Source organism: Nyctibius grandis, chromosome 29, assembly GCF_013368605.1.
Source record: "Nyctibius grandis isolate bNycGra1 chromosome 29, bNycGra1.pri, whole genome shotgun sequence".
In the NCBI taxonomy this organism is placed as follows: Eukaryota; Metazoa; Chordata; class Aves; order Nyctibiiformes; family Nyctibiidae; genus Nyctibius; species Nyctibius grandis.
Genome location: NC_090686.1, coordinates 3784728 through 3806915, shown reverse-complemented (window position 1 = coordinate 3806915; position 22188 = coordinate 3784728). Strand labels below are relative to the sequence as shown.

Below are 22188 nucleotides of genomic sequence, written 5' to 3'. Positions count from 1 at the left end.
AAAGTAGACATATTTTCTGTAGTCATAAAACCTGAAGGATGTTCTTTACCTTCTGTAAATAAAGGTGCTGCAGCTAGACCTGCAGAAAGCAGCCAGCCAAGGTATGAGGCAAACGCTGACTGATTTCCAATGCGTACTCAGGGAGAGCTGTTGGCTAAAGAGGACAGAGCTTTCCTCTCATCCCAGGCCCTGGTTTTTCCTATTAGAGGCTGAGATACTGCGGGTGTTCTGTGCCTGTCAGTGTGGAGAGAATGACACCATGAGTGTCATTGCAGAACAACATCGAACCACCAAGATTCATCAAAACTGATGCGGAAATAAATTATAAATAACCTCCAACTAGCTCCATTAGATGTAGGAAGTTCCACTGTACAGACATCAACACTGTGTTTGAGCTAGAGAGAGCAAATGAGGGCGAAGAAAGAATTAGATTATGTGGGAAGAGACTTGCAGCATCTTTTAATGAATTTACAGTCTTCCTCAGAGGAACACTGCTTGTTTATTCCCTGGCATATGTGATGATATGATTAATTCATCTGCCAGCTTGATAAAACTGGCTCTCCAAACTGTTCATATATTAGGATTCAGTGACAGGATATAACAGGATTAGCACAGCAGCATTTTCAGCTTTTGTGATTTTATCACGGGTCACACTATATAAAAGATTTCCTTCAGAACGCAACACTTGGAGGCATGTGATTAGAGGTGACTCAGCTTTCATTAGCAATATCTGACCTAAATGCCTATGAGCAGAACTTGGAAAATGCAAACTTTAATGGCTCAAAACACCAAGCCCACTAAAAAAAAGTTTAAAAAAAAAATTCACCATAGTATATTGCTTTAAAATGCAAATATCATGGGTTTGGGGATGCAATGCAAGAACTGGAAAATTGGGATTGGCAATAATGTTATCTCACATACTAAAGCAAATACCGTGTGGTAACACAGTTTGAGAGCGTCGTTCATGACTGTCCTCCCAACCACATGAGAAGTCTGCAGTTTTGACGACATCTTCTAAGTGGGTTAAATGGGTTAGCTGGGGCGTGCCCTCCTGACACTCCATCTGCTTGCAGTAGGAATTCAGCAGAACGGATTAGATCCGTCTGCAGTGACTGTCTGTGGCTCTCCTTGTGCCATCAGAAGTCTGGGCAAAACCTTCTGCTGTTCACTGTGGCTCAAAGAACGTAACTGGGCACATCGGCAAGTTTTAGCAACACAAACGGTGTGTAAATACAATATTAGTATGGAAAGAGTAACGCTGCTTACGTCTGGAAAAAATTAATTCACTATTGAAAACATACCCAGGGTTGACTGTTTTATTTCAAAAAACCGTGAAGTCATAGCTTTATAAAGGGCAACATAAAAACTAACCATCTTACCAGTTATGAACAGTGAGTTAAATTCTACAATGAATTACCATGGTAAACTCATCACTTGGGCTTTTCCAATATAGTCTTTTACATCAGACACTAATTAATATCTAATTGATCTTTCCAGGAACAACTGTTCAGTGTGACCATAAAGTTCAATGCCCCACCTTTAACATTTCCAACTCTTCAGGCAGAAGATAGCAAGACTTTAGCTAATGGGGCTGAAGGCAGACTTTGTTTCTCACCAAACTCCCTAAACAAGGACACCACCACAACACTCAAGAGTGCTGCTTGATCTCATGCATTTTACGATCCTACTACAGCTATTATGCAGCAACCTGGTAAAGACACTTAAATACCTTTAGCAGGCTTGACTGCATAGTTACCAGGGCATTCGAACAAGGTTCAGTTACAGACAGTTCTTTGGCTCTCACACTGGCAATGTCTGTGTCAACAGAATGGCCCAAGGACCTGGATCAGGGCAGTGAAACAATCTGGAGCTGAGGACACCACATCCAACCGTATATACTAGGAGAGGAGGTGCTATTTTGGACTATCTTTAGGCTGGCCCCAAGTACTGACCCTCCATCAGCACCTGGAACGAATCAGATGTATTTCCAGAGTGAATATTGCGGTTTAGTTTCATCTAAAATGAATGCATGGAAAATGGAGATCGTGAGATTTGCTCTGAAAGCTCAATCCTGATCCTAAATAAAGCACTCACATAAATGCAGCGTTGTGTTTTAATTGGCTGAAACACAGGATCGTATTTTGAGTGACTGGGCATAAAGAACTAGAAAACTAATTACTTTTCATTAGAGCAAACTATTTAATTCAATAAAGCCAGCAAGGCAGAGAGGGGCATAGCTGCCTCCGTTTGACCAAGCTCAGCACTTCCCACCAAGGTGCAAACATCGCATTCATGACACACCCAGCACAAACGCTGCCAGCGCTGACCGCTGCCGGGCTGCCGGGGCTCCTGGTGCGCGCCCAGAGCTCGCTCACCGCACCGGGAGCGCGGGGAACGGCCAAGGCACTGTCTTGTGGTGGGGAAGACCTCCTTGGTGGTGCTCTTAATGGCGCTGCTAGATACTCTCTCTCTAGAAGCTTCCCCATGTGCACTCTATCATTGTTACAACTGAGCATAAACGGTGTTAATATTTTCCTGAGGACAGCTTGAATCCAAATTGCCTATGAATATTTATTTCCATTACCAGGCTCAAGACCCTAAGAGTTCCATAAAACACAAACGTGATCAGCTATCTGATTTAGATGGATCACTTTAACACTCACATTTTGTACATCTGTTCCGTTTTTATCTTGGAGGCTATGGAAAAGGTAATATCCTTAAAAAATATAGTATTTTGGTCTTTCAGACAATTATTTTGAATTGATAAATTATATCTAAAGGTTGATTCGGTGTATGCTCAACTTTTAACAAAAAAATAACTTGAATGCCACCTAGTGGAAAGATGATAGGCAATAGCTGATGATTGCACAGCAACCAGGTACAGTTTTGAACAGTGAAAACGGCAAGGAGGGAGAATCTTTATGAGAATGGGTGGGAAGAGAAAGAATTATCTGATAAAATAGGTGGAGTACAATTTAGGAGAAGAATTTCCTAAATGACAAGAGTTATCTGCCTGTGTAATAATCTTCTGAGGAAATGGGACGTTTGATTTGACAGAGGCAAAATTAAATCAGGCAAAACCACAATAAATGTGCAGCAGGAAACAATACAATAAGCAGAATATGGACAGGATGAAATTCAGAGTCTTCCCATGTATAAATACTAAAAGGTTTAGCAGACTAGTTCTCAAGGGTGCAGTAGATAATAGGAATATTTTGGCCCTGGAGCAACAAAAACTACTGATGTGAGAGAAACCACAGACTTTCTTTAATTCATTTCTGCAGGCAATACTCCTTGATGTGTGAATGAATTTCATGATCCATCTTTTTTTTTTCCTTCTTTTTGCTTATTTGCTTATTTGTATAATTCATTAATTACCAGTGGCTGACATCCAATTACAAAGAAATATTTTGGTTAGTCTGTTCTCATCAACCTATTTGAAAATATGAAAGAGCAGATTTAATCAAGGTGATAAAACTTAAATGAGAAGCACCTTTGCCATCTATTCACAATGTGATGTGGCAAGTTTTGTCAGCACTGGAAATGGAAATAGTGCTTGAGGAAGGCTTCTGTCTTTCTAGGTCAAGAACCGGTCATTGACAGCAACAAATGACTATAACTCCTTAAAGCCATCTGTAAAAATAATGACATATTCTGCCTGAATTTCTTCTTAGCAGGTTGTGTGTTTGATCTGCACATTTACCTTTAACTTGCAGCTTTTATTCTTAACTGCAAGGAAAGCAGTAATCTCCCTTCAACTCCTTTTTTCTCCCTATATAAGCAATCAGACACAGCACCCATGGAACTGACTGGAAAAGTCAAAGCCTCAAAAGAAAACACAACTGTTCAGAAATACCTCTCCACTGAGAGCAGACAGAGCCTTTCTCATTCACAAAAAGTTCAAACGAATTCACTCTGTGGAAAATATATTTTCAGACTCTAACAAGATTACAGCAGATTATAACTTTTTTTTTCAAATTGGCTCTTAATAAATCCTCTTAAGTGAAGAATCCTCATTTGGCCTACAAAAAGCTATAGCCCTAAAATCAAAAATGCAAATGCCTTGTATTTTAAGCTTTGCTTCTGCCAGACACTCCCTGCATACATTCACCTCCACACAGAGCTGGCCCACGGTCCTCAGCACAAGTAACAGACTCAGGGACTGAGCCTGACCAGCTACTTCTCCAGCCCCATGTGACACAGCAGCTGGAGGAACGTAGGACAACCTTTGTGGGATTACCCGTAGCACACAGAATTTGAGTTTGGATTCCAGAGGATTCCGAACATTTTGCATCCATTTCAATGCAAAAAGATGCAGCATTTGATTTCACCATACAACAGGAAAATTTTTATTCTGTGTGGCAGCATTCCTCAAGACATATGGCATAGATTGTGTGCTACAGGGAACAGGCATGAGGGAAGACAGACATTTATGGAATCTGTGGTCTAGTGAAGTACTTTCAAATAAAAATGAAACAACCCCTAAGACAGAAGGATCTCCACTTTATTAGCAGTCCACTCACAGGCCCAGCCGTTGAACATCTGACAGGCAGATGAACTATTCATTTCAACAAGGGAGGAATCACTTTCCTCATCTTATAGGAAAGATCAAAATTCAAACAGGGTTTGAAGTATTTTTGTCTTCTCCCTCCAGCGCTGTCTAAATTACCTTTTAAAATACTAAAGAGCAGAGATGCACATTAAGTCATTTTCTTAAGGAAGTTCCTAACAAACTTCAGGCTACTGCTAATTGATTAAGCTTAATGAAGAAAAGTACTTTAAATATAATTAAGAATTAAACAATAAGAATTGCTATCAGAATAATTTTAAAAGTCAGACATTTCCCTTCCCCCCAAGAACAGCATGTCATAAAGAAGCAACAGCTCAGAAGCAGGGCTCTACTGCCCATCTGCAATAGCTGAAACTCACCTGGGTTTCATTTCCAAATGCAGAACACAGCTCAAAGCCTGTCCCCAAAACAACACACTAAATAAGAACTGGCCTGAATTAAACACCAGAGCTGCAACACACTGGGTTTCCAAATGCCAACCGCTATCTTAATTCTAGAGTGCTTATGTTTGGTAGCTAAAGCAAAGGAAAACTTATTTCAATTCTATTCCAAAATTTCACATACCAAAAAAAACAGAAGTGAAAACAAAATCTTATTTTTGTTTTTCTTTTACATAAAGATGGCATTCTTTATTTAGATGAACAGATACATGTATGTTATAAACTTGTATCATCCTGAGTTACTGGCTTTCCAGACAAATACACACAGAGCATGTTATGTTCCAAGACGTCACATTGCTATTATCACCAGTGGGTATTCTTCAGCAATGAGTGTGAAGAAATTTGCAGGACCATAGTCCTCTTTGGAGCTCTGTACAGCTCTCGAGACTGGGAGGACAGGCTATATACGTGCCCCAGGCTGTCCCTGTCCTCCAGGCCGTGCTGAGTAAGGGGAGCCATGCTAACCACGACAGTGAGCCTTCCCCACTGCACCTTCCCCGATCATTCTGGAATTCATTTCTCAGCTCCAAACCAAACTAGGATATTACAAAGAAATCATATTCCACAAAGTGGGAATTAATCCATTGATCCAGACACACGTATCCTTCTCCACATCCAAGGCTGTGTCAAGGGCACCTACCTGCTGGAGTCTTTCTGGCTCAAGTATTTCTGCACAGCTCACTCTCAGCCTCTTTGCATAAGATAGGCTCTCCAAATCCCTGACCCTCACAAGAAACCTTCCTTTCACTTGTTGGTTTAACTTTTTTTGAACATGGGTGACCAGAATGAAATACTGTATTTTGAGTGACTTTTCACCGCTATTTCAACGTAACGACATTAATATTTCTCTATCCCTTAAAGAACTCATCTGACTAATATAAGTTGATCTCCTCTGACTAACAGAAGTTACTTCAATGTTATGGTGTGTTTTTACAAATTTTATTTACTTCATCAGTGGAAAGGCAGATATCAAACACACCTGGCTTTGACTAAAACAGAAGAACTCCATTTCACGGGCTAACTTTAGCTCCCTTGTATCTTGCATGTGTCAGCAGCTGGAGCTCAAGCTAACTTTTATACCTGTAAATTATTACAGCTGCACAAAAAACCCACTAGATTTCAGATGAGTCATTTTAGGTTTTCAAAACATTGCCAGGTTTAATGGGAAAAATATATTAGCAATAAAAAAATTTCAAAAGCATGTCCTCTTGTCTGCAGAAAATACAAAAATACCCCAAGCACTATATGCCATGACACGTCAACCATAGATAGCATCTTCCAACGGGAACGGGTTCCTATTATGCACAGGAAAAAGCTCATCTTCTTTAACACACTTCCTTACTGACTCCTTAAAAAGGCAGCTCTGGTTGCTCTATGCACTGCAACACTTTACCAAGCAGAGGGAGAGGAATCAAGAGGGCATAAACAAGGGTAAGTGTCAGTCAGGCATCTCACCAACTCTTCCTTTCTGCATTTTTGCCACAGTTCTTATTTCTATTTGATTTGGAATTTCTTACTGTTTATATATCAAATCAGAAGATATCTTTTTATAAATATTGCTTAACTTTTTTTTTAGTCAGATGACACAGTCTGTCCTGTTAAGGTGTCTACTTTGAAAAAAACAGCTCTAGTAGATTTCTTGAAAAATAACAGAAGAGTATCTAGATTCAGACCAAAGATGTTCAGACTAACTACTTGCTAACAAAGACATAGGAGAGTGTTAAGATTAATATTTCAGCTTCTCTGTGATAAAGTTTCTAATTTTATGTCACATTAATCCAATTTGAAATATAGGAATGTAGCATTTAGATCAGGAATGTAAAGCTGTCTAACTTTATTTTGAAAAGCTAACTACATAATCCTTGTAAATAAACTGAAGCAAATCAATTTAAAACAAAATCAATCCATTTTTCCTACAATTTTAGTCTTTATTAAATTAAACTTCCTAGAGAAAAAGAATAGTCTCAGCTTGTTTTAAGTTTTTAAGAGGAAAAACTTTTTTTTTGAGTTCTAAAATATCTCTACACTTGAAAACATTATTTTGAAGAATTTTTTTTTTCAAATTCCATTCTACATCAGAACAATTTAAGCTCCTTATCACCTCAGCATGTAAAAACCTCTTTTACTCTGTGTTTATTGTTGTTCATAGGTATGCTCTACCTGCTTGCTATTTACTAGGCTTTGTCCAGTCTAATTTTAAAATCATACTCAATGTGCTTCTAATGCTTGCCTGCAAACAAAGTTATACAACTGTGTCCACCTTCTTCAGTTACAAAGGAATTTTCTTTAAGTGTATACTGTATAAAACCCCAACACTTCTTACAGTATCTCCAAGTAGTATCTAGGGCAATATACAGTTAGATATTTTTGCTTCAATACTGACTTATTGCAAATGAATTGGGAAAAAAAAAAAAGAAAAGAAAATTTGGGGCTCTGTGGGAAATACGGAAATTAGTTATGGGATGTATTAAAATCATAAAGAAACACGGTTTCAAGATTGGAAATTCCCCAACCTGTGCAAGGGAGTTTGTATTTCAAATTCCAAGCTGGTCCTAAGGCTAGCTATGTATTTTAAAATGCCAAGAAGCAGCAGGAAACACAGGAAAGGAATAGTGTAAGAGGTTTTAAACTGCCAAATAGAAAGGGCTGAGATGGAAGTCTAGCGGGAGCCACTCTACAGAAGTGGGAATGACATAGCAAAAGGGATAATTACCTGCTAGCCCAAAGCATGGTTATTTAATCCCTAAAAGACAAGCAGTAGCAGATATGCAAAATTTCCAATTCTCTATTCATCTAAATCTTAAACTGTATGTTCTGAGATGCATGAAGCTACAAACAGCAAAAAAGAACTCTTGACACATAAAAATACATACTTCCTCATTAGAATCTTCATAGTCTCAGAAAGATTTTCAGACATTTACAATTATTCAATCTCTCAAGCTCAATTTTGAAAACTGACTTCAACACACAGTTTTATCACTAGACCTATAAAGACGTAGAAAAGGAATCAAAATCTTTGGCTAAAACTAATCTAGTTTTTATCATTGTCTCCTGGTGATACTCTGTTCCAGAACTTTGAACAATAATATATTTTATACAATTATGAAGGAAAAGCAATGAACTAGAGACAAATGGAAGCGCTGTGCTCTCTCCCAGTTGCAGTTGGGCTACTTAATGTCAGAAGGAATGGCTCTGTGGGAAATACAGAAAGCTAAAGATTTTCTTCCAAAAACGTAAACCTCATGAGTAATCCTGAGAAAGAAACAGCAGTGTTGTTGTTCTGCATTTAGAAACATGCTAATGAATCATACTTATCAGACTATTGTTCTTATTTTCTGGGTAGCTGAAGCATGAACAAGACAGAATTCATCACTGTTGCGGGATTTGCCATATCATTGCTGTTCCACACGGCCCAAACTGAAGTCTGTCCTCCCTCCTGCAGTTGTAAGTCACTGGGAGAAATGAAGGGCTTGCACGTAGACTGCAGCTCAAGGAAGCTGACGGAAGTGCCTGCTTTGCCCGTTAGCACCAAGAGGCTTTATCTACAGAACAACAGCCTGACCTCGGTTCCTCCCGGTGCCCTGGACAGCTTGCGCAGCCTGGAGGAAGTGAAAATGTCTGACAACCCTTGGAACTGTGACTGTCATATTCTGTATCTAAAACTCTGGCTAGAAGACGTATCTGCGTCCGCTCTTGCAAACATCAGATGCGCAACACCAGCTCCTGTGAGGATGAAGCCCTTGAGGCAGCTGACTGGGAACGAGCTGGGGGTTTGTAAGAGGCTTCTCCCAATCAAGTGTCTCGAGTTCTTTTGGCGAGACCTCATTTTAATTGCTGGAGCAATAATTACACTTATTTTAGTAGCATGGGCTCTGAAATTCTCAAAAAAGCTGGTCTGCCAAATAAACCTAAGCCAATACGACTCTAGGTGCTCACTGTTGGGGAGGCACACCTCCAAAAACCACAAGATACAATGAGCTGTTCACTACCACTGGCTTGAAGAGAAACATCAAACTATTCTACCACAAAAACGCACATGCACTAGCAACGCTAGTTTTAATGGTGAACATGCTACAAACAGATCCCAGGGCTCAAAGTCTGAGTCCTCAGATCGGCAAGTTTGTTTTAATCTCCTTTCAAAAATAAGCTTGGTGATGTATTGACAGGCAAGTTTCATTCAGCTGCTGTCTACTCGTATGAAAAGCAGTTTCTGAATTTTTAAAAAATCATTTAACTTAGCATTTTTCCACTGAGTTTTCAGCTCTTACAGCAAGAAGATTTACGTCCCCAAATCCTACACTTTTTAACACATGGAGATGAACACCACTTGTACTATTTTAGCAGTTCTTTTCTCACTTGGAAGCTGTGTGAGTTTGCAATGAGTTACCCCTGCCACAGCGTCCCAACAGGCTTGGTAGGAAAAGCGAGACCACAATGGCAGCGCGTCACAGGGACATCCTTAGAGCCACCCTCCCACGCTCCACAGCAGCAATAATATTTCACTCTACCTTCTCCAATTGCATATCACGCTCTTCACCGTGAGTACTCACAGTGCAGCACAGAATTTGCTTTCTACAGTGTTGCATCCCTGCTGCAGGAAGTGAACCATATAACCAGAAACAGCACGGCTTAGGAAGGCTGTGTCACACTCCAGTACAGACCAGAGTAAAACTGTGTCTTCACATTTATGTCCCATTTCGATCAGGTGAGCACAAACATTCAGAATTTCTCTGGCTTCATTAAATATTATTGTACATAAAAAACCTCTGCAGGAGAGAATTTCAAAGAAACACATAGGAACACTGGTGTACGCACTTAGGTATTTTATAATATTTTCTCTGCGCTCAGCTTTTCAATTTTTTAAAAGGCAACCAGCATTTTGTATTAATGCAGAACAGCACAGAAGAAATGCACTCTGCAGTCTCTCCTGGAGACTTTCCTAAATGATATTTCTTGTTTCCCCAAAATAAAATAAATCATTAGCAGTAAAAGCTTATCATTCTCTTTTGCGCCTATAAAGCTCAATATGCATTTTCAGTCCTGCCATAAAACCCAGGCCATGCAACCCAATGAATTTGAATGGTTATAGACCATGACCTATAGCAAAATAACGTTCACCATGCAGGTGAAGTCGATGAAGTGATAACTGTGCATTGGAACACAGTCATCTTGAAGGTTTGCTAGTGTAGATAAAATAGTAAACTGCTTTACTGTATAGCTTTAATCGTACAGCCATGAAAAGCTGAGCAATTAGCAAACATTTCTGTTTATATCAACCAACACACTAAATAGGATGCAGAGACTACAGAAAAAAACCAAAAACCAGTATTTGAGAGAACATGTTTTCTGACCTCACAAGAGGAAAGAAGAGGGAATGACTTCCATGGTAGTATTTCACATTCCACTAAAACAGCATTGTATTTATCACTTCTGAACCATTTGGCTTTTATCTGAAAGAACTCTGAAAAGGGGAAAGCTGGAGCTGCTAACTAAAGGCTCGAGAGCACCACTCAAACAGTTATCTGGTAAGGCCACTATGTCATGCTTAAGCCACATACTCCACCAAATTGCACAAATAATGCTGCAGTTGCTAACAGCATGCAAAGAGAGGAAGATACGTCATCTATCTAAATGAAACATGCAGAGAGTGTTCCCAGAGGGGTTTGTAAAGATCCCAGGAAGTGTTGCTATATCATGCCTGCAAGAGTGTAAACCAGTGAATATATCTCTTTTCACATTCTCTGAGAACTTACAGCAAATGAAATATTTTTAGAAAGTGGGGTGTATTCTTTGGTAACATAGGTACAACTGCTGGGATGAATTGCAATTAAGTTATGACTTTTGATTTAATATTTAGCAAGACAAGTAGTCATAGTCAGAATTACTGAGCAAGAATAAAAAATTACTTTTCAACAGTTTATTGTAATACACAGAATAGATTTGTGTAAACTGCAATTCAGTTAACATGGAATATATTTGTGAGCTTCATCTATTAAATAGAAAGGCAGGTGAATCACCTTTTTTCTTTAAATGCTCAAGATTTTATTAACATTGAAGCACAACGGGCAGTTCAATCTGAACAGCTTCTGTTTAGCTTAATGCTTTCTTTCTGTCTGGGATCTGCAGTTATGTTTTATTCCAGATTGACTGTTTGAGTTCATGCATCAGAGAGGCCTGCTGCTTTTTTCTTTTTTTTTTTTAACATTTGACACTAATAAATGTACAGCGTTGTTTAGAAAATAGCTACCAATGCTTATGTGAATAAACCTAAAGGGAGGCTTAGAAACTAGGCACTTTGTTGTGACCTTACGATTGCATCCCGCAGCCAAACTACTGCAAATGCTGCTGAAGGCAGAGGCAGACTCTTCCTGGGTTTGGAACGTGTAATGCCCATTCACAGCTGAAACATGGAGAATTTTTATTTCGACAGGTCTTACCACATTTGACTCCCAAGTTTCCCAGTTCCCCCAAATTCAATGTCACAGCATCTTGCATCCATGGCATGCATTGGCATGGGTTCATGTTTTCACCTTTTGGCAGTTGGTTTCTAATGTCTTTGGATTTTTTTCTCTTTTCCATTAATTCACTAAATCAACTGGGAAAAAATCTTTAGAACAACAAGGTAACTCCGCTAAAGAAAGTGCAATATATTTAAGTGACTGGTGCCTGAAATTTGAGTGTAATAAAAAATACAAGATCCTTATTAAAGGGCACACAGTGCAGGATTTCAGCCTGAACCAGAGAGGTGAAAATCACCAGGTGTAAGCGTCTCACATGGCCCTCTGGCAGAATGTGAAAGAAAAAGGCATTGATGCCCATACAGGGTATGGATGTGCAATTGAAATAGCATGAATATTGGATTCTCATAGCATTGGAGGCCTGGATCGCTTGTAACAGGGTCTCATCACGTGGCAGGTAACATTCAGTACTTGGCTGTATACAAGTATACTTACACCACTTCCCTGGGTAATATTACCTCATAAGATGACTTACAGTTAATTCTCAAGAAACTAAATTTTATATTCTCTAGTGCTAACGCTTGAATTATTTTGTATTGCCTTTCTGCCCTTACTGTTTGTTTATCATCACAAAGATCATCATCAAAACAATGAGTCACACATAGTCTTGGACAGAACGGATTATTATCCTCCAGTGCTGTCCCTACATCCACTCTGAAAAGGAGGAACCTGCTTCCATTGGGTTTATCAGTAAGCTGTTTGCAGTTATTTTTGGTGAAGCTAGGAAAGAAAACCAGTCTGCACTGTAGCCCTATTTTAAGTTCCCTAATGTTTCAAAATCTGGAAAAAACAAACAAACAAACAAAACCCAGTGGAAAACTAATTAATTTTAGAATAAAATTTGGTTTTTATATTGCATGGGTTGTGGCTGAAGATCCTTAATGCAGGTTTTGGAAATGGAATAGAACAATTTTTCTAATTTTATCATTGCTAGATGAGACAATTATTTCATTTTTAAACAAAAATCAAACTGTATCTAGTTGTTTTTCCGTTTTCATTTATTTATGAACGTCTTTGAGCAGTAAATTCAATTGCAGGCTACCAGATTATCCATCGACACAATTCCTTTCTTGAAAGTTGCACATTTATTTACAGGACTCTTGTTCACAACTATAAATCACTAAGGAAGAGGTTTTGGCATGAAATAGAGTAGATTATACAGATGTTATGTAATAGACTAAAAATCTTCTAATCCCTTGCTCATGACTGGGATATAATTATATCCACTGGTGATTAATATCCTTATAAGTGAATAAATGACAACAAACAGTTGCCGTTTCATATAAAATAACGTGATTATTTTACTCCATCACATTATGAGCGTGATGGAGTAAAAACTCCATCTCAAAACTCAGAGCCACCCCACTGGGACCCAGTGGTGCTCCTCAGAAGCCATGGTAAGAGCAGAGAAACCTGGGGAGGAACTGCACAAAGGGCAGAGAACCCTGGATGCGAAGGGTGGAGCTAAGCAGGAAAGCAGGCAGAGAAAACAGTGGTATTTCCATGGACAACTGATACGCTGTCTTTTTTTTCCTTTTTTTTTTTTTTTAATGAAAAATACACACCTTTCTCCTGCACTCAGAGGACAGGTGGCTGGACAACGGCCAGCAGCATTGCTACAAGCCACGCTGACAGGACGGGCTCATTACTTCGGGCTCAGCACCGTGACAGCGTATGTAACTACCTGGCTCTGAGAATGGAGCCAGCTCACGTCGTTCTGCCTTGGCACAAGTGGCAGTTTGCAAAAGAGAAGAGCAAGTGCATGTCTGTGATGTAAGTTATTTTAGAAGTGATGTTTATTTAGAGTAAAATTACATATTTACAGTAAAAAATACATTCCACATGCTGTGGATTCACTGAATTTGCTTGATTTTTGCCCCCATGTTCTAAAGCTGTTGGTATTTTGAGAATATACATTCCTCGTGTTTCAAACCCCACATTCTGCAGATGAAGGTTAAAGGAATGAGATCTAAGTGTACTCAACACCTCTTTTTCCACAAAGCAAGGAGGAAGCATCTGAAAACAGTTTTCTCTTTCATCCTAGAGTAACTCACATGCTTTGAGTAACAGTCCAGTCCTCCCCGGGAGCTCTGGGTAGCTCCATGAGATGGATACACGGCATTTTCCTGTTCTGAGGGTCTTCTCTTAAATGTAAGTAATTGTTAGAAGTAGTTCTGAATTTGCAGTAATCTATCTCCATGGTCTCACATTCATATCTAACCTGAGAGGATTTTGACTGTAAACCTTGCCTATCCTAAGGCCTGTTTGGCAACCCACATAACATTAGTTCACACTAAATTCATACCAAAGACTAAGTACAGCTTTGTTGTTAGTAATAAAATACATTGCAAAGTTAACGAGCTTGGACTGTATTTACCATTTTGCCAAGCAGCTGTGCATAGAAGGATTCAGATATAGTGTCCAGGCCTCAGCCCCAGTTCAAAGTATTTAAGTATGCAGAAAATGAGTAATACAAAGTAAAATATTTTTTCCTGTTAAGTCAAACTCCAGCTGTTTCATAAGATACATGTCACATAACGACAGTAATTTTCCACCTTAGTTGCACAGCTACTGCTTGCACTGACCAGATGTGGAACTGCACTAATAGCTGCTAGAATAACTCATCCAAGAAAAAGTTTCAAACAGCAAAAGACCAAGAATATTCATAGCCTGACAGGACTAGTAACAAACAGAAAATCCCCCAGCTGAACAGCAAATTTCTTTTATTATTGAACTAGTAAACATATATTGTAAGAACTAAATATTAATTGAACATACAAAATATATGGCAGTGAGACAAGCTTGCTAATTGGTCTAAGCTACCACACTTGTATTTTTTAAGGCAAACGAATTAGCCAATATACATACATTCTCATACTGGTTTTATGTGTAAATGCACTGGTCTGGGAATTATTAAAATAGAATTTGAGGCTTCACAATACTGCTGCTGTTCTTGAACTTTTAAGGTCCATACACTTGATGTTATGATTAATACCTGAATTACATGATTTTACTTTTGACTGCCAAAAGATGAAATGACTACACTGAAAAATTAACAATTCCTATCTAATGATTCCTTTGACAGTGCTAAGTTTATTATAATGCTTAGTAATGCTAAGTTTATCTTAGTAATGCTGTTTATCTTAATGCTTTTTCTCTTCAGAGCACTACACAAAACAATTTTCAAAAGTGCTTAGAGTCTGTTGCTAGAACCCATGTAAATATTTTGCTATTACATTGACTCCAGTTAAATTTAGATTATGCTCAATAATGGGTGTGTGACAACAAATTGCTTTAGTTGCATAATGGCCACATGGCTGCTGTTCATACTGAACTCCCTCCCAGGGGCAATTTGCTCCCTGACATACCCTCTCAGAATGCCTTCCCCAGCGGCACAGTCTCAGTTTATCCGAACGATTGCCCGTGGGCAGCAGCACTGATGTCATTTTAGCAGGCACACAGCGACTGACTGACATGCTAAGTTCATTTTAGGCAAAAGAAATCTGAGGTACCTGACAGAAGTTCATTCAGATTTCATTTGGCTTTACTTATGACTTTCTTGTTTGACCATTAAGCATCCAGTCCTTTAACAACCTATAGTTATTAAAGTTGAATGGCACCGTTTTACACAAGTACATTCTCTGGGAGAAGTGGATCGAGATCTCTTCCCTCTGAAGAGTATTAAGAAACAGGGCTAAGGAAATCCAGAACATTCATCTTAGTCTGGGGAAAAAAAAAATCATGCAAAGCCCTTTCTTAAATGGCCTTGATCTATAGGGAAGGAAGGGTCAGCAGGGATGGATTACAGGCTCCCGTTTCCTCCTTGAATCATTTTTTTCTTGTCTCTTTAGGGGTCAGAAGGTTTTTGCTTCTGACATTAATAATTTACTTTTTGGCTAGGATTCATGTATTGCCTCTTATGACCACGCAGAAGGACTATGAAACCTGACACATCTGTATAAAATCTACCTTTGCAACCCATTCCCATCAGCAGTAGTACAAAGCAGTGGAAGAACGTGGCAATCACCACACCATAAAAGGTTGCCTTCAAGCCAGTAGAGCGCTTAGAAGCAAGGGTACGTTTGACTTCCTGAGTTTGCAAGGCAACTGCAAAACCTGATAAGTTCATTTTCAGATACACTTACCAAAAGCTGAATTATCGGAAAGACTAAAACTAAACCAGCAGCAATTACAACCTGAAGGAAACGGGCAACTGCAGTCCGTAAAGAACACACATTGTGCATAACAGAACCTCAGAGCCCCTGAAGAGATTCCTTTAACTTCAGTAACAGCTTTGTCAGACAGACAGCTCTGAAACTGGATCAACGTTGTCACCTAGTGGCTGCTGCAAACTGCCAGTGAGAAAAATTCCTTGAAGCTTGTCACCCTCTCTACCAAGGCCTCAGTAACGGGATGTGATAGAGCAATTTTCCAAAGAAGCTACCAGTTACTGTTAGCTCTTTCTAGAGTCTTAATACAGGTCTTCTGTCACGAACTGTCAGATGTCCCAAGACATAAATTGTTTTCTGTTGACAGAAACCTAAAGTTACTACACTTTTGGACACTGGGGAATACAATCTCAATTTACTTTCTTCACTGTGATTAACAATTTTTAAGTTTTCATGCCTTAACTTTTCTGCTACTACAACTCTCAAAGACACAGCTCAATCTTTATATTAAAATTGGACGTAGGTTTTCTTTCTTCTGTTCTCCTAAAGTCATGATGAACTTCAATGTAAATTAAAATTTGACTAACCACTTTGGTACTGTAGCTTCATCCTATCAAAGTGCAATAAATAAAGAAGAAAAAAATTGTAAATTAAGTAACTAAAACAACATAATGAAATCAAAGCAAACAACACTTTGTGGGGTTTCTTCCTATCATTCCTCCCCTGTTCCTGAAAGTCTGAGAGATCTTTCTGAGATAGTTTCAAAAAAGAAGAATAAAACCTCAACAAAATCAATCCAAAAAGAAAACAAAATTTAAAAATCTGTGGCAATCTGTTAGCTATCTTCAATAAAGTAAGAGGCATGTTTTTAGATATATTTCAAATTTAGAAATTATGACCTGTTGTTCTACTTTGCATAAAAATACAGTATGGGGTAGAGATTCTTAACATTTTTGACTTAAGCAGTTAGCTCAATGCTCTTTCAAGAACCTTGTGAGGGAAAACAATACATTCATGTTACAAATGGCAATTTCACATTTACAGCAACTTTCAGCCAAGGAACTTGAAGTTTTATGGAAGTGCTGGCTGACTGCACACTGCTGCAGAAGCCATGTCGAGACACACCAACTCTGAGGCCCTCACCTCGCCTCCTGATCAACACAAACAAATCCTTACAGCCAAATAAGTCCCACCAGCCTAGTGGGAAAGGCTCTATTTAACAGGCAAAGAGCTATCAGTGAGAATCCAAGCGCAGGATCTTAGGCAAACCGACATGAATACCTGGAGAAAAGAAGCGAGAGCTGATTACTCTCCATTTTCCTGCTTGTGATCAAAACAGTTGGTTTATTTTATTAGTTATTGTCATGGGTGAACAAGCTCACATTTTTTGCATAACCTGAGTGAATCTTAGGCTAGTCTGGGAAATTCTGGTTTCAACACTTTTGCAGTAAATGCCATGATTTTCTAAGATGATTAACTACGGTTTCAGGAGTATGGACTAGTTTCCATGGCAATGGCAGCAGTACGAGTGCTGTGGCCCTGGAAGAGCCCCCTTCCAGGTGAAGCTGTACCAGTGCTTCACCTCCCTTATGTCCCGTACAGGATACAGGCCTCACTTATTAGTTTAAAAAGGCTCACAACTTGTGAAGCAGAGGTTGGTGCAAATGCAACATTATTTTATTTTCACTTTCTTTGGGGTTATTTTAATTTTTTTGTTTGTCACTATTCATAGACTGCAAATATGTCTTCACAAGGCAGATATAGGTACTTCATTTTGTCCTGGTTACCATATTAAAACAGAAACCATTTTGGTTTGGTCTGGGTTTTTTTGCAGCGTTATTCAGCATGACCAAGTGGGTCCCAATATTTTAACAGTTTTATATATTTAAAATAAAATATGTTAAAAAAAAAGGCAAACCATCCAGGAACCAATCTCTTTTTTTTTTTTGAGCATTGGCTGCTCCTCTTCATATCATAATGAAGGACCAAGCACATCCCACATATACTTTTTTTTTTTTGCACATTTGAGAAAGTCTGCTGCTGTAGAGGTAATCTGAAGCTCAAGTATGTAAAAAATACAAAAAATTACTACAAAACAATAAACAAAAACTTAATTTATTCAGCAGAGAAGCAAGGTTTATGTTCTTTACACAAGAGCTGACAACTTGCCAGTCTCACTAAATTTAACTGAACTGTGTGATGTAGCTATATTCAGGTATACACCTGTCTTTCCAAGTCTGACACCAGACCACACATGAATCTGAACCTGCAAAGGTCGCAGTAAAGCCACAAAGACTGAACTGCCACATCTGCATTGAAAATGATCTCTGCTGCTAGTGACACTAAGAACTGCAACACCCAAAAGAATGAGAGGGCTGACAGAAGAACCAAGCTTTCATATTAGCTCTGTCTATCATGACAATGAATGTAATTGAGGAACACATTAACCTTAATTAATACATGTATTTTTGTTCTCTTAATTTCAGTGAGGAATGCTTTATAATGTAGCCTAAGTTTGGCAAATAAAGTACTTAAATGTCTGTTTCCCAAGACAGAGACACCACACGTAAACAGTTAGAGGAAGCACAAGGCATCTCCCTGCATCAGAGGCCATCGAATACCAGGCGGGGATTTGGTTTGTCAAAATTTTGCATGCAGAATTTGGCAAAATCTATAATATTCTACTTAAATACCTTTGAAGTATGATAATAATGTAACAACACTGGTCAACTTCAGAGTTAATAATGTATCCCATGGAAATACACAATCTTACGTTTGGATTTGTGAAGAACACATATTCAGCACTTTAAGGAATATGTCATGAATGTGCAGTCACAGGCCAACAGGTAAATCCTCAGTCCAGGTGCACACTGCTGCTCTGTGGGATTCTGGTTGCATTTGAAATGCAAGGGAGGAATACTAACGAGCATACACACTGTTCAAAGGTACTTCACTCATTCCCCTTACCCTACATTCCTGAATGAGCATCTACAATCTACAGTGGCAAGATGACGCAGGCCAATAAACAGCTCAAGGAATCACACAGATACCCAAAACTAGGGGACTGGCCTGTGATGATTTGCCAAATCAACCTGACTGCGAGGAACCAAGGTTTTTAGTTTCATCAGCAACTCTTCACTGTTTGAAACTGTGATTAACAGCTGTGTTTTAAGAAATCTCTTCTATTAATTGGCATGGTTTCTGCAGCGGCATGTCTCCTCTTACACTCTGAGATAAAACCCATGCAATGACTGGCTTTCATTCTCTATACAATACAGACAAGGAAAACAGATGGGTGACTAAGATTGATAAAAGCCTTTAGAAACTGAGCGGAGGAGAATTTGCATTGCATTCATCCAGAAGATGATTAAGCTATGTACATGAAGATAGTATTTCAAATGACAATGAAGCCAGTATCCACAATTGAGTCATCTGAATTGGAAATAGCTTACGGCTTCTAATATTCAAAACGTGTAACTTGGAAAACTTTGTGAATGCAATTAAATTTTTTTCATTACTAGCTTGTTCTGAAACTTGGCTGATAAATTCAACACTTGCATTGGGTAACAAACATGTCACACATGACAAAGTCATACACTTCGCTGAACAACTGCACAACAGAAGCTATTTCATTGCTAGGAATCACCCATGAAGGAGACACTAAATATTTTCTCAGAGCAAGGCTAGGCTCTGCAAGCTTACAAGAAGTATTCAATAGAAATCTTTGGTCGGAGAAGTTTTGGACCCCAAATTCATCCCTGTTTGTTGGGCAGCAACTTCCTTATAACTTGACAGTTTCATTGCCACTTGTGCTCGTACAACAGAACACCAGGCAAAAGCAAGATTTCTGCTAGAACTGGCCACAAGGTCTAAGTGGCATCATTTTTTCAAGACTTAAGGAGTCTTCCAAGTGCTGTGACCCCTGCAGCTTTGAGGGACAAATGGCTGAGTGTGGAAAAAATGAGCACGTAAGGCTCTCCAGGAAAAACCCATTATAAAACTGTGGGGCTTCCCAATTAATCATGATTATCACCATTACCTTAAAGAGATTTCTCTCTTCATGCTGCTCCCCAATCACTTCTCACACAGAATACAGACATACAGACATGGAAAAGAGAGGCTGTCCTGTACAGCAAGAACACCTATTGACTAGTGACAGTGCTCAAAATAGCCATTCATTTGTCCCAGCCCTCTGCAAATGAGTTAAAAGTTCTACACCTTATCCACAAGAGGACAAAATTTTGTCTCTCCTGTAAACATTAAACACGCAGGTAACTTTCCTAATTATTGGGTTTTTTGTTCAAAAAGGCTTTAGAACGTTAACAAATTAAAAATACACCTACTAACATTTTAACTGGCAAACATCAGACACTGCTAAACTTTTATGAGAAAGTTCTGGACACAAATATGCTTAAATCAGCATGTCCTTCACTTTAGACTGAATTACTAAATGGTATATTATTACAAAATTCTTCTGGTTAAAATTCAGAACAATCAATTTCTGTAAAAGAGCACATGCCATAATACTGCACGCTACATTGCCCAGCAGGCTCAGCCAGCCTTACCTGCGGTAAACTGAAATCTAAGACCTCTTCAAAACAACCTCACACTGTCCAGAAGTACAAAGCCAGAGCCCACATGATTACAAAATTAGGTAAATTTTTAAAGAGTAAAATATTTATCCTCAAACAATATAAAAAATATTATAACATGGGAAGAAGAGCAGTTTGCTCTCATGAACTCAAGAGTCACAAAATACGTATGGTTTAATATGCACAACCAAGAATTTATGCATCAAATATATGGGGCCATGTCAGGTAACGATGAGTATGGGAACATGATTTTATAACTTTAAAAAAAAAAACCCCAAACAAACAGTATGTAACTATTTAGCAGCTATCTTTTAAAAAAGAAAGTACAACATATTACTACTTTTGTTGTCTTGAAGAAATCAATCCGTTCAAGCAGATACAGCTGTGAAATTGGCAGGCTGTAAAGCCATCAAGAAATACAGATGCTTAAGCATTCTTTTAACCAAAACCCAACCAAAGAAAGTTTGTACCACATAAAAAGCACTAACACATCAAACAATACGCCTGCATTATAAATACATGGAGGAAGTGTTGAACTTCACTGAAAGATTTATCTTGGAACACAGTACAAACAATGTAACAACCAAGCTATAATTCAAGTCATCTTGGTTTTCATGAACAATTTTGGCAATTGTTTTATGTCCACACTGGAAGTTATTAAGAACAAACGCTTGCTACTGCATAGAATTACAGTAATCTATAAACTTATTGAGTCGTTGCATAGTTACAAAAATTACTTTGAACCCCTACCCTCTGCAACCTCAAACAGTGCTGCAGAAGACTGGGTATTTTAGGACTCCTCCTTGTGTTTTTTCAGTGTTTCATGAGATCACCATATAGGTTTATTTAGGTTAGAACTTAATTAATTTGCTACTAAAGACTGACATCTCTAGCAACATTTCTTCCTAAACAATCTAAATTCCCTGAAGTGCTTCACTCAAGACACTGAAAACACAGAAAGTGCTAATTAGCATGAGAGCATATGCACAGTGATGTCTTATTTCCTCTGTAACACCTTTTCTGTTCTGGTTGGTCGATATCCTAGAATTCACTGGCCTGCTTAATTCAGAGTTGCAGGCTACCACAAAGCCTTTGCTCCAGCCTGACACAGTACTCTCACCTCTGCTCTTGCTGGGAGGTTACCATGGATCACCAAAAATACATATGGAGACCTGAAAAGGAATAATCATGAAGCCGCCCAAAAATCCATTGGTTCAGAGCAATTCTAGACAAGCTGTCCTGGTTGTTCTGTGCTGGCTCAGTCATAAATCAGGTTGTTCTCCTCCTGCACAACTACCTATGGGAAAATTTAGCTCTCACTCTCTGCCATTAAACAGTTTCATTTCACAATTTTTTCATTTGAAACTATGAGGATGGAATTTAGCAAATCTTTGTTACAAAGAACAGACTAACAAAATGTGCTGTGTCAAAGTATTTTATTAGTAAAGCTGATTTTTACTAGCATCTTGACTCACCACATAGTCTAAAGGAGAGTACCTGTTAAAGAACAGTTTGTTTTGTAGATAACCCAGGTAGCAGTTAAAACACAAATAACGATTGCTGAGATACACTTATCTCAATACACATAACCAGTCTGTGATGCAATATGTAATCACACATATACATGTGCATATGTAAGACACGTAGCATGACGTTAACAGTTTTAAAGACGTGTCTGAGCAGCGCAGCACCTTGCAAGGGTGAAAAACCATAGCCCTGAGCCTTGGACTGTGACTCCAGAGACAAACCACACCCCAGCTCAGACCTAAAAATGAAAAGCCAACAAGGCAAATCAGCTGCACTTCCTGATGACTTAATGATGTAATTACACCTGTTTATTTCTATGTGTCAGTAACTGTAAAATAGATCAGAAGGGACACATCACAAAAACGTCACTCC

At 38.7% G+C, this 22188-nt stretch overlaps 1 protein-coding gene across 2 annotated transcripts; it reads left to right on the top strand.

Annotated features, from left to right (window-relative positions):
• Positions 1–6396: 6396 nt before the first annotated feature.
• On the top strand, positions 6397–13277 carry GP9 (glycoprotein IX platelet). Of its 2 annotated transcripts, XR_011049826.1 has the most exons (3): positions 6397–6441; positions 8354–9715; positions 13111–13277. XR_011049826.1 is itself a non-coding variant. In XM_068419990.1 (2 exons), the coding sequence occupies exon 2, from the start codon at positions 8361–8363 to the stop codon at positions 8985–8987; it is 627 nt and encodes a 208-aa protein (XP_068276091.1). In that variant the 5' UTR covers positions 6397–6441; positions 8354–8360; the 3' UTR covers positions 8988–10151. The 2 variants fall into 2 exon arrangements, 1 of the variants encoding a protein (XP_068276091.1); XM_068419990.1 differs by lacking the exon at positions 13111–13277 and having other exon boundaries at positions 8354–10151.
• Positions 13278–22188: the final 8911 nt, after the last annotated feature.

Excerpts from the sequence above, each read along its gene's own strand:
- GP9 (XM_068419990.1), top strand. The coding sequence starts at position 8,361 with ATGAACAAGACAGAATTCATCACTGTTGCGGGATTTGCCATATCATTG.